General features: G+C 42.3%; 1 protein-coding gene across 1 annotated transcript in view; it reads left to right on the forward strand.

Annotated features, from left to right (window-relative positions):
- The window catches only part of gzl (godzilla E3 ubiquitin protein ligase), a 76,267-nt gene extending 66,020 nt beyond the window's left edge, over nt 1–10,247 (forward strand). The window contains exon 10 of the mRNA XM_080284572.1: nt 8,384–10,247. Coding sequence (XP_080140698.1) covers nt 8,384–8,571 — 188 coding nt within the window. The 3' untranslated portion in view covers nt 8,572–10,247. The remainder of the gene's footprint in view (nt 1–8,383) is intronic.
- Nucleotides 10,248–13,415: the final 3,168 nt, after the last annotated feature.

Consider the following 13,415-nt stretch of genomic DNA (forward strand, 5'->3'; position numbering starts at 1 on the left):
GCCTTCAAAGAATGGTACCAAACGACAGGAGGGACATCCATCACCCCACGAAGACACTGAGGCTGCTTTGCACGGCCAACAGTAACGGGCTTAAGCTTGTGCATGCCATTAGCATTGGCACAACACAAAGCAGATATCCGTTGCTTGGAGAGCTTGCGGCCAGGTACACACTTCTCCGTCTCCTCCGCTAGAGTGTTCGTAGGCAAAGAGCAATAGAATAAACCAGTTTCGTCAGCGTTGTAGACTTGACCGAGAGTGAGGCCCTCCCTGTCGATCAAGCGCTTCACCTTGTGCCGAAACTCCTCTACTCCATCCTCATTGGCGTCCAAAGCTTCGCCATGAGACTTATGGTTTGCAAGGCCATGTCGTAACTTGAATGCGAAGAGCCAACCCTCTGATGCCTTGAAGTCTAGGGCGTCGTGAAGCCTTGCGAACTTCTCAGCAGCAGCCATCAGCTCCGTGCCATGCACCAGCACACCAGCAGCACATTGTTGTCGATACCAAATCAACATGGAGCAGTCGACTTCAGCATACTTGGGAGAAAACATCATCTTCCTCTCCACGTTGTGTTTGCTTTTCGACTAGAAGTCAGCCATGTACTGAGTTTGTCGCAGGATCTCTTGATATCAAACAAAGTAGATCGGGCCAGCTTGAATTCATGAGGGATGCATGAGGAAGTGTTCTGGTGTCAACATCTTTTTTCCATATGAAGTTGTAGTATCACACATTTTACATAATAATTTTTAAAGCTGTTTAGTCTTAATTAACAGTGTGTAATGAAGTGTGAATGATGAACAACCAAATATCATTTCGCTGTTAGCTGTGGTATAGGAAGAAGGTGGATGGCAGACCACAAGGGCCACCCTGTTTCAATTATAAAAAGAAGGTTAGGAGAAGTGAAAAGATATCTGAATAGTGCGTAAGTGTAAAGTCCTGGGGAACCATTTATTATGTTGGTATATGTGAATGTACTTAATACCATTTAATAGAGGTGTATAATGTGCTAGTAGAGTTGTCATTTATCTCTACTTTTTGCATAAGCCCAGAGTATATGTAATGCTCGGCACCTCACTTTTTAGCTGACCTTAGCACCGCGCCCTTGTCCGGCTCGGTGACTGTACAGCGTCAGAGAGATCGTTTTACAGTTATAAAGGGAGGTGGTGTCGCTCCTACATATCTCTCGGGTCGCAGTTATATTATTCTGTACCCAATAAAGAGAGATTTAATCTGCTCATTTCTGTCACCTTACGCTACCACTTAATAACAGACCAGCTTCCACCTTCTCGTGGCAGAGGACCTTTGGTGGGAAGTGTCGGGCAGTGACGGCAAGTGGCTGACGTGTACTACAGACAGTGTCGTCGATCCAACACAGTGGTCTAGTTATACTACACAGCAGAACACTTTATATGTAGTCAACTGCTACTCCATAACGGCTACATTAAATTGGTGGCCAGCAGTGCGACGATACATTTTATTGGTGCTAGCGGTGGCACGATATTTAGTGCTAGCCGTGTACCGATACAGAAGACCATCCTGCATCCACCTTGTCCAATATCGCCCTCTTCTTCTCCAGTCAAAACCACTCTCTTCCTCTTCTCAGGCGGCGGGGCCATCATCACACACACTAATAAGAGGCACGAGAGCAGCAGGAGAGCCTGCAGCAGGTAAGGCACCACCACAAAAGCGAGCACGTGGGCGGCCATGATGACGAGTTTGCACTCACAACAAGAGACGGGCAGTAAGTGGGGAGGATGCAGGGGCGCTCTAGAGGACAGTGGCGGAACGATGCACCAAAACACAGCTAGCCCGCGCCGAGTTCAAATTACGGGTGGGAAAAAGTTGGATTTTTTTCGAATTTTTTGCTATTTTTGGCCCATTTTGGGAATATTGGATCCCGGGACCAAAATACAGTACCCTCGCGTCCAACACGCATTTGTCCAGCACAATTCACGTCCAGCATGGTGAGCAAAAAATTAGTACCAATTTAATTACTGTAACATGGGTGCATTAGCATAACACGCATGGAGCTCCAAGAAGTGGGCAAAATCCGCAGAGTTCGCCTCTAGCACGATCACCCCTGGTTCAACACGGTCATACTGGATGTTCCTGTGATGCTGACAACCAGTCAAACTTCTGATCAAGTTGCCTCCCCCACCCGCTATCGTGACGTGATCGTGATGTCGTCCAATCAAAAATGCTTCTGCTCTCACGTGATCTTTTGTTTAAATTTCTCCCGCCACAGTGCCACTCAGTCGCATAATTCGCATTGGAAGGTGCTTTTTTCTCGCTGCATTTTCTGCCCGTGCTACTGCATTTTATCCTGCTCACGATGCCTAGGAAGCCTTCTGAGAACCCCGAGAAGTGGCAGCACCTCCCTCAGGCCACCAAGCTAGAAATCATCGAGAGGAAGAAGAAAAGGGAGAGGAAAGTGGACATCGCCAAGGCCTACGACGTGAATGAAACCAGCGTGAGGACCATAATGAAAAACCAAGACAAGATCCTGGCAGCAGTGAAGGCTTACGAAGTGCTAGGACAGGCAGAAGCAGGACCTTCCATGGATGTGGATGAGGATAGTGATTCTGAGTGTGATTTCGCAGGATTTATGAGGGAGGTTCAGGAGGAGCAGCAGCCATTACCCGCTAGTGATGCCAGCAGCCATCCTCCGGGGACCCAGTAGGACTACCTACAGCCTTGGATACCACCTTCCATTCCCAGCAAGCCCACCAACACTATCCTAAAAGGTTAATTATCATTCATAGTACAGCACCATTTATTATAATTACAGTAGTACCAATATATGTAAAGGTATATGGTAGGTATTTAGGGTGACTTTTCCTAGGGTTGCTGACATAATTCATTTTTCCCCATAAGCTCTGTTGTTTGTCCAACACGTTTTTGGTCCAACACGGGACCTGTGCATGACAATATTACCGTGTTGGATGCGAAGGTACTGTATATGGTAAGTGGGGATGTCCGGAAAGTGGGCGTCCGGATAGTACGGGGATTACTGTAGTTAGGTTTGGAGGCCCCGGACGCAAACTAATTTTTCCCATAAGAAGTTCAGTTTAAATATTGATTATTTGAATTTCATGGTGATTTTTAGGCATCTATGCCTGTCGAAATTTGAAATTCCACTGTATATATATATATATATATATATATATATACAGTATATATATATATATCATATATATATATCATCATCATCATCCGAACCTCCTTTCCCACCCTTGGGTAGGATGAGGAGTAGCAACGTCCTGACAGCTCAAGTTTGCCCAATCAAACGGGCCATGCTTCCATTCACTTATCATTCAAGCCCCTGGAGTCCTGGTATGTGTGCTTTCTCTCTCTCTCTCTCTCTCTCTCTCTCTCTAAATGTATTTATGCATGTATATTTATAATTCTTCATAATATATAATTGTCCAGTGCCCAATCCCAAATTTGATGCATGATGGTATCAATGAAGACTCCTCAAGCCAAGCCTCTTTCGCCAGTCTTAACTGGCTTATCCCTCCCTTCTTCAGGAAGATTCGTTCTTGACTCCAACTCATTTCTCGGCCATTCTTCTTTAATGTACAGTAGTATATCTGCAGTATTATTCCATGTAAATTTAGTACTCAGCATTACCTAGTTGGTAGGTTATATTAGAGCAAAGGTTATCAGTCACATATGTACAGTATTCATAGAAAAATTTGAGTTCCTTAACCCTTTACCAACAGGCCGTCAGTACCGTGATGTTCATTATATAAGTACCATACCGTGGGGCGTCACTTCTGTGATCCAGGAATTTTAAAAATCGCCTAGGCTTTGAAGTGCGGTCTTGTATCATCTATCAGTACTGCCAGTGTGTAGCTATAGGCAGCAGTGCTAATACTGCTAGTACTCACATCCAGTGTTACCAATTTAGCCATGTTTCAGTATTTCCCTCGCCTCCCCACCTCCCCTCCCTTACCCCCTCCCCTGTCTAGCTACAGCCTGCCCGTGCAACGCAACTTCTGGCCGTTTTTTTCCCATTGAAATGTGCCCTGTGCCCTATTCTCATACTAAAAAATATATAAAAAAATGGGAAAAGGCTAACTGATACTGCCATTGGCCATGAAGTAGCTAATTTATCACCTGGCAACACCCCACATGCATTTGGTCGCTAATTTTCCATGATCATTACCCATTGAAATGTCCCTTATGACCTATTCTCATACTAAATAATATATTTTAAAAAAGAGGGAAAAGGCTAAGTGATACTTCCATTGACCTGGAAGTAGCTAATTTATCGTGTATTGTCTAGATTTCCTGCTATCCCCACGGGAGGGGCACGGCGTGGTCCAGCCATCCCCGCGTCTAAGAGGTTAACCTGTAGACGTTGGGTGACGGTTATTTGCGACACAAAGTTTGTGGATCCAGGTCGCCAGGTGACGAATATAGCTGCAAGTGTTTTGCGTAATTGTTTGAAGCGGCTGCCACTTTATCTCGTTACCAAAAGCTAAGGAGAGAGTCTGGCCAGCTGCCTGTCTGACTCTGCCAGGTGTAAGATGATGTTTTCTTAACCTTCTTGTCTGATTCCATTCCTGCCTCATGTGGACTTTTGTCTCATCTGCCCCTGCCAAGCCTCTTTCCAAGGATACTAGGAAAGGGCTTAGTGATAGTGCCATAGGGCATGCCGTGGATGCCTCTGTGTCTAGTTTCTTTAGTAATGGAGAAGTTGTCACATTGAGAGCAGTGCCATAGTCCAGGCTACGGGCAGACACACGATTATATCCTGTTCTCCATCTGTCTATCTATTGCCAGACGCCTCAATCCCGTTTGGGGTGGCCACAAACAAATCGCCTCCAAGTCGCCCTGTCCCCCGCCATTTCACTGCCCTGCTCCCAACTCACACCCCCCTCTCTCATATACCTCTCCACCCCATCCCTCCATCTCATCCTTGGCCTCCCCCTTCCCCTTCCCCCCTCCACCTCACTCACATATACTCTCTTTGTCAATCTTTCACCCTCCATCCTCTCCACATGGCCAAACCACCTCAGTGTGTTCCTCATAACGCTTCCTATCACATCCACATCCACACCACAATGCTCCTTTATATCCTCATTCGTCAGCCTGTCTCTCCATGTGACTCCACAGGCTCCTCTTAAATAACTCATTTCCACTGCTCTCACTCTTGACTTGTGTCCTTCCAACAACGTCCAAGCTTCACTTCCGTACGTTAGAGTTGGTATCACAATACTGTCATGTAGTAACTTTTTCACTTCCATGCTCACTTCCCTGTTTCTTATCACTGCTTTCAAAGAACCAGCAACCTTTCTTCCCTGCTGTACCCTTTCAAGCACTTCACCCTCCATACCTCCATCCTTATTCATCACACTACCCAAGTACTTAAACGTACTCACATTTTCCAATTCCTCACCATCCAACCTCTCTGTACATTCACTGACTTCACCTCTCTCAAAGACCATCACTTTACTCTTCCCCACATTCACCTTTAGATTCTGTTTCTTACACACTCTCCCAAACTCATCCACCAAGCCTTGCAGCTCCCCTTCGTCTTCACTCAACAACACAGTATCATCTGCAAACAACAGTACAGGGAGTTTCCAAACACTATCCTCTCTCACCAGGGCCACTCCAACATCCACTACCCTACCTTGTACCTCTTTTATTACCCCATCCATGTACAGATTGAACAACCATGGAGACATGACACATCCCTTGTTTCAACCCAACTTTCAAAGAGAAAAATTTACTTAGTTCACCATCCACACGCACTGCAGCCTTCGTACCATCGTACATACTCTTCACAGCATTCAGCAACTTCCCATCTACTCCATATATTCTTAACACTTTCCACAATCCTTGTCTATCCACCCTGTCATATGCATTCTCCAAATCCATGAAAGCTGCATACAACTTCTTTCCCTTCTCTAGAAACTTTTCCACTAAAGATCTAAGAATGAATATCTGATCTACACAACCTCTTCCCTTCCTAAAGCCTCCCTGTTCTGCTCCAACTAATTTCTCTGTTCTTTCTCTAACTCTGTCAATAAGTATCCTACCATACACTTTTCCTATTATACTAAGAAGACAAATGCCCCTATGATTACCACACACTTCTTTTTCCCCTTTTCCTTTGTACAAGGGAATAATTATACCTGACTTCCAATCCTCCGGGACTCTACCTTCCTCCCAGGCCAATCCGCACATCTTCCACATCCATTCTACTACTATCTCTCCCCCATGCTTCAGCATTTCACCACACACTCCATCAATTCCTGGGGCTTTCCCCGATGTAACTTTCTTCATTGCTTCCACAACTTCCATCCTACTGATTTCTTCCTGTCTTCTCACCTCCCTCCTTCTCCCAGCCATTCCCCAGCCACTTATACTCGCATTACTTCCATCCTCTACGTTCAACAATTCCTTAAAGTGTTCTCTCCATCTGCTCACTTTTTCTCCCTTCTCCACTAGTAATCTCCCATTTTTATCTTTCACTCCCCTGCTAACTTCACTTCCACCCTGTCCTACTCTTTTCACCTCTTTCCAGAACATTTACTTACAGTCCCTCCACTTTACACTCAAATTCCTTCCAAATTCCTCATCCACTCTCTTCTTACTCCCTCTTACTAATCTTTTCACCTCTCTCTTTCTTTCTACATATAACTCTCTCTTCCACCTCTCAACTTCTTCCACGCCCCTATTTCTCATCCATTCATTGTATGCTTTCTTCGTTTGTGCCACAACCTGTTTCACCTCTTCAGTCCACCACGCTGTTCCTTGCACCCCCCTCCGTCTTCTCTTCCTTCCACACACCACATCACACGCTACACATATTTCTTCTGTAAATATCTTACACACACCTTCCACATCTCCCATCTGCTCCAATTCATATTTGCCCAGTCGTTCCTCCACTTCTCTCTTATACTCTGCCTTTTTCTCATCCTCTTGTAACCTTTCCACTCTCCTTGCAACTACTCCTTCCTCTCATCTTTCCCTTCTTCTATTCCTCCATCTTTCTTGAATTCTAATTCTGGCCACCCACCAAGTTGTGGTCAGAAAGTCCACTCCCCCAACCTCTATAAACTCTTGCATCCATCACACTTCTTCGCATCCTTTCATCCACACACACATAATCAATCACTGCCTTCCTTTCATTCAGTTCACCACCCACCCTTCTCATCACTCGCCACGTATACCTGTAGATCATTTTATGCCTGAAGAGGGTATTGGCTATCACCAACCCCCTCCCATCACAAATGTCCACTAACGCACTCCCATTCTCATCTATCTCAGCAGGCACACCTCACTCACCAACTATTCCATCCACCTTCACATTCCCAACTTTACCATTCATATCACCAATCAAAAACACTCTCTCATTCCTTCCAAACTTTTCCATGCACACTTCTACATTTGTCCAGAACTCTTCTCCCACTCTTCTAGCACGATCTTGCGTTGGCGCATACACACACACAATCGCCCACATTTGTATTCCAACTTTCAACTTTACCCACACAATCTTTGACCCAACTGATCCATACTGTCTTATGCTCCTCTTCCATCTTTTACTCACAACTATACATACTCCTTCCTTTGCCCTCTCATTCTCACCTACTCCTGCACATATACCCCATCCATACTCCCATTCTTTCACACTTTCTCCTCTCCATTTTGTTTCAGTTATTCCACATACATCCACTTTCGCACGCTCAAGCACCTGGACAATCTCACTCTCTTTCACCTCATCATTCGCTCCCCTTACATTCCACGTTCCGATAACCATGTCCTTTGTCCGGTCCGTGGTTGTCATCGTTTGGTCAGTCCTTGTCCGAGGCTTATTGTTTGCTTTTTTAGTTAGTTGTTTTCCGGGGAGGGGCACTAACCCTCCGCCAACCCTTTTAGTTGCCTTTTATGACAAGTAGGGATACTGGGGGAGTATTCTTGAAAAAAAACCCTACCCCCAGGGGTAGTTCTTTTCATCACGTCTTTACTCATCAACGAGATGACCTACAGACCTAGGGATACTTTCATTTGCAAGAATAAGAGTTGGTTAGGAATATGGTCTTTAATTTATTTCCCTAACTGCTAGAGTTTCCAAGCTGTGAAGGTTTGAAAACAGGCTATTTTCGGATCAATTCTTGTGCAGGGAGAAAGAGCGCGCTGTGGCGTGCAGTATAAGTAACCTGGTGTTTGAGGGTTAAAAGAATGTGCTGTATTAGGTTTTAGATTATAAGGTTTAGTTACAGTATTTGTTTTTATTCTGTAAATACTAAAACCGTGTACTGTAGTATATTCTGAAAAATATATGTTCTCACTTCAAATTATATTTATTTAATTATTGTTAAACAATTGAGTCATCTGCTAACATGGTCTAATTTATGATTTAATCTTGCAGATACCTCAAGTATATGCAGTAATAACAGCCATGGTTCCCAGGGCTCTCCCCCTGGACCAGTGCAAATTGCTGTTGATGTTGTGAATTCTCCTCCTATCCCTTCGGATGCATCAAGTTCTACTCCGTCACAGCCACAGCCCTCTCAGGCCTCTGAGGAAACCAGATCTGAGCGTGATTATGTTGTTTGAGGTTAAGCAGACTTAAGGTTTCTTATATGATCTTTGTATACAATTATTGGCTTTTTGAAGTTTTATGGCAAAATTTTTAAGAGGAACTAACAGTCATATGAAATATAGGGACTTTACATGCATTGTTACCATGATGTAGAGTATTGGTCACATACAAAAGCAATGACTTTAACCCAGGTGCTTGCTGCATTCTGAATATTGCAATATTCAGGCTGTCATTTATTAGCAGGCTGATTGCTTTATTAGCCAGTTATCATGTAGAAATTATCATCAGGTGACAGTGTCTCTGATTTGCTTCCATGTAGCTGGGAGCTGCAAGTCATTAACATTATACAGTACAGGATATTGAATGCTTTCAAAAAGTTTTGTTGAAGCTGATTAGGAAACTCTATTGCCTTATTTAACCTACTTATTTCTATTTGAAGAGGCCATAAGATGAATACAATTTTTAATATTGCATCAACACATACTGGTAGTCTAGTAAGTTACGCATTATTGGTCATATTTTATCCCAGAAAAGCTTTTCTGTTTAATTTCCAGTATCCTACAGTTTGTCAGATTTCTTTACTTGGGCAGAACATTACACTGTGATGCCAAGACCAAAGTTGCTTGAAAACTACCGGTAATTGATGTTTCACCTTTGGCAAGTAATTTGCTTGTGCTAACAAGCTACTTTATATCAGTACGTGTTAAGCTTTTATTGAAGATTATGTCATATAATAATACCAAACACCTGCAGTACATAAGACATTCATCTCAAGTTTGTGTGATGGTGCATATGTATGATAGACTGAGAACTATTTCTCCACAGATGAATTTGATTGCAGGCTTAATAGTCAGACACATTTAACATTAACCTTTTTCTCTTTATTACTACAGAGTTACCACATACATACAGTAAAAGTCCAATTATTTGGCAACAGATTTTTCATAAGATCCTGTATTATATTTTGGCAGTTTTAAGAAGTATCCCTGAAGTCCCATTTCTGAAAGTCTTTGATTGTTCGGTAGATATTCCGATCTTGGAAGTCCGGGAAGTGTTACCTGTGGCTTGTAGGCCTGCTGTGTCATTACGCTTGTATATTATCACTAATTTCTGTATTTTTCAGATTTAGGTATGGTACTGTATTGATTACAGTATTGTACTGTATCTTATAGTACTGAACACCTCCTCCCCCCAATTAGCGTGGGTTACGTTCCAAACCTTCTTGCTAATTCTTGAAATTCACTAATTCTTGACGCCTTCATGAAAATGACATTTACCAGTAATTGTGTAGCCAGTGAACCACGGATACTGTAATGCATTACCCATAAATAAATGTTTCTTGTTAAATCTGTTTCCCCGTTGTTTTTAGCGGTTCAGCTGTGACAACTCCGGTTTGATTCGTCAGCATAATGACGGAAGGGAATGTCCTGTTTAACTAAACCTAACCTAACCTAGTTTAACACTGCCTAATAATTTAACCAAGCCTTATCTAACCTGCAGTTGGGAAATTGGGAAATGAAATCCATCTTTGAGTACATAGAATAAGTTCCTTCCATTGCACTGGAAACAATCGTAGGTATGTTTTAATGGCTTAAACCCTCAATGGCCATGAGTTCAGAAATTCTCGTGCATCCCTGGCTGGCCCCAGAATAATTTTGTAGAGCTCTAAAATCAATGTATTTTTCTTAGAGATGTGAAAAGAATCGTTTGGTGCACCTAGCATTGTGTTTTTTTAGTATTTTAAATCCATCCTATGAATTGCTAAGATTCACAGAAGAATTGATAATATTACGGTGCATGTGCCATTTGGGCGAAAACATTTGAGATCATGCGACTGCCTGACTGCTTGGGATGGTAGCTTCAGATCATGAAAACATACCAGTGTCCTTCGTTCCCTTCCCATAATTGTTCACATTTTTTTTTATAGCTCGCGCTAACTTGGTGTCACTAACACCAGTACCATAAAGGGTTGTTCAGCACTGGGGGTTATTAAGGGGGCAAAGGAGTACAATACTCTGTGCATCAATACTCTCTCTTTCACATATAAACACAAAAATGAAAAAAAGAATGAGTGCTAAATGTATGTTTAACTTTCAGCAGAAAGACCTTACCAATCCATTTCATATTCTTCCTGTTAATTTTCTGTATTCTTCTGACTGTTTTTTTTTTTTAGGATGAAATTGCCGGTTAGTAAAGTCATTACTTATGAGTTCAGCTATTATTGGGATTTACTGTATACAGTACTATCTCCAAACACATTTGTAATATATAGTGATGACAGTGTTCAGTAATACATATAAGGTATTGAGTGGATAGGTATAATATAAGTAGTGATGACAGTGTTCACTAATACACGTAAGGTACTGAGTAGGTAGGTAATATTCCATATCATCTTGGCAGTCCAGGAAGTTTTGTCTGTGGCTTGTAGGCTTACTGTGTCATTACACTAGTATTTGTTCACTAATTTCTATATTTCTCAGATTCAGGTTAGTACAGTACTGTATTGATTACAGCATTGTACAGTATCATACAGTATACAGTACTCTTTCCAAACACATTTGTAATAAGTAGTGATGACAGTGTTCACCAATACAGTTGAGGTATTGAGTGGGTAGGTTTTATGATCATTTGGCAAATCTGATTACTCGGCATCGGCCTGGTCCCGTAGATACTGAATAATTGGACTTTTACTGTACACACATTTCTCTTACCACAAAATTACCACACACATCTTCTTGATTACAGAGGTGTGAGAAGCTAGAGACAGGAGTGAATGATAGTCATCGGTTGTCAGTCAGAAGATAAAGAGTGGAAAGATGCGGACTCATGAAAGAGACAGGTATTTTAGTGCATTGAAGCACTTCCTGGAAGTACCTGAACTGTGTGTGAGATAACAACAATGATGAGGAGGTAGAAGAGATTGGAGCAGGGTAAATGATTGCCAGGTGTGTACTAGCGGTATATTGTAGACCTGTACCTGCAGTAGGTTGTAGATGTGCGAATGTGAAGCTGAAGATAAGGTTTCATTGGTGTATGCTTATGGGAGACAAGAAATAAGTGACAGTGAGGAAGATTTGGTTACCTCTGTTATGACTGGATTTACTGTCAGGTCCAGTTAAATTTATGAAAAGGCATTATGGAACTAGACAGTAGTGTCATAGTGGATATAATGGTGAAAGCCTCTGTTGGGTTGGTGATAGGCCATGGTGGTCAAATTAATCAGGGCAGGTCTATTTAATCAGAGCATATCATTAGGTTCTCCAACTTTAGCAACTGCAGTGAACAGGTCAGATGAATAGGTAAGTGAATATTTGTATCAGTCATGGAAAAATGAGGTTGAGAAAAGTTAAACCCTGTGTGTTGTGGGTAGACATAATTTTTAGCTATCTGTTAGACTGTTAAGAGAAAAATAACCAGGTGAGTAAGGAAAAGAGGATGGAGAGGATTTCATTTTGGCCAAACTTTACTGTATACATTGTCAGTGTTTGCTATTTACCAGTAAGTTAATATGTTTTTTCCAAAACCTGAAGCTCTGCTGTGAGAAGCGTTATTGTAGTGTCTGTGCATTGAAGAGGATTATTGGAGTCAGTAAAAAGTTTCATAGGCCCATTTTCCATGTAATGGTGGAACTGCATTATTTAGAGTATTTATGCTGTAGTAGGAATGCAGTGTAGTTGTGCTTCATTCCTCTTCCCTGGTTGTTCCCAGTAGGAATGAGTTTTTTATCGTAATTCATATTTTGAGTAGAAAGGAAATATTCGTTACATGAGGGGAAGCATAACATTGAATCTGAGTCCACGTTGGTGCTTAATCTTGTGTCATTGGCTTTCACGTACAGGATGTTTGGTCATATTTTTTGGTATGGTCATAATAGAAATATTACTATAGACAAGTTGCTCAAGAAATCCTGCACATGGGGTGGAGGGTAATGTTGCAAGAGACACTAAGGTGTGGAAGAAGAGAGAGTAATAATCATCATTATCTTCATCATCCAGACCTCTTTTCCCACCCTAGGGCAGGGTGAGGAGTAGCAATGTCCAGACAGCCCGAATTTGCCCAATCCATCTGGCAGATTAACCAATTTAGCCCGGGAATGTTTTTTTCATTTGTTCATGCCGTATATCTTGATATTATTCAGCCTTGGATATGTTTTTTTTTAACTGGAAGGGTTAGATATAGTCTTAATAAACTCATTCAGTGTGAGAACTGTATATTAAGTTGAATGAAATTTTCAAATACCAGAGAGAGTAAACTAAAAAGGACATCATGTGGATTCATGGTGTTAAGGAGGAGACAAACTTAAGTACAGTACTTCCAAACAAGGGCCACATTAACATGAGAGGTACCCGTGTTCATTGCTTCAATACTGGTACCATTTCACCCATGTAACCATATTTTGCATGATCCTCTGCCATTAAGGCAACAGATACCTCCCAATGCTAAATAGAATGCCTCAACAACATCCCTTCTCTCCCACCCAGCACCATTCCTTCTAAACACATACACAAACGCAAGGCCACAGCAGCTGAAAATCTCCATCCAAACATCGTTCATGAGGTCCCCCAATATGTTCATCCCTTATAAACTATCCATAGAGAAATACAGCTTGTCAGACTACCCTCCCCTGCTTCAGTATCAGAGCAAAATACAGCAGCCCTCTGTACCACAATACAATCACTTGATGCACCTCACTTTCCCAGCACAGACAAGCCTTCAGCATAACCACAACAATGATCTCTGGTAGCACCTGATTTAAGCAACCAGTTCCCTGCAGTCCACTGGGTTCACATCCAGGTGAGCCTAGAGCAACAAGAGCAGTGGCAACAAGGAAGTGTCATGACTGAAAAGTACGGTAAGC

This window comes from Coenobita brevimanus, chromosome 102 (genome assembly GCF_032717465.1).
Source record: "Coenobita brevimanus isolate Jiangsu-jjx chromosome 102, ASM3271746v2, whole genome shotgun sequence".
Lineage (NCBI taxonomy): Eukaryota > Metazoa > Arthropoda > Malacostraca > Decapoda > Coenobitidae > Coenobita > Coenobita brevimanus.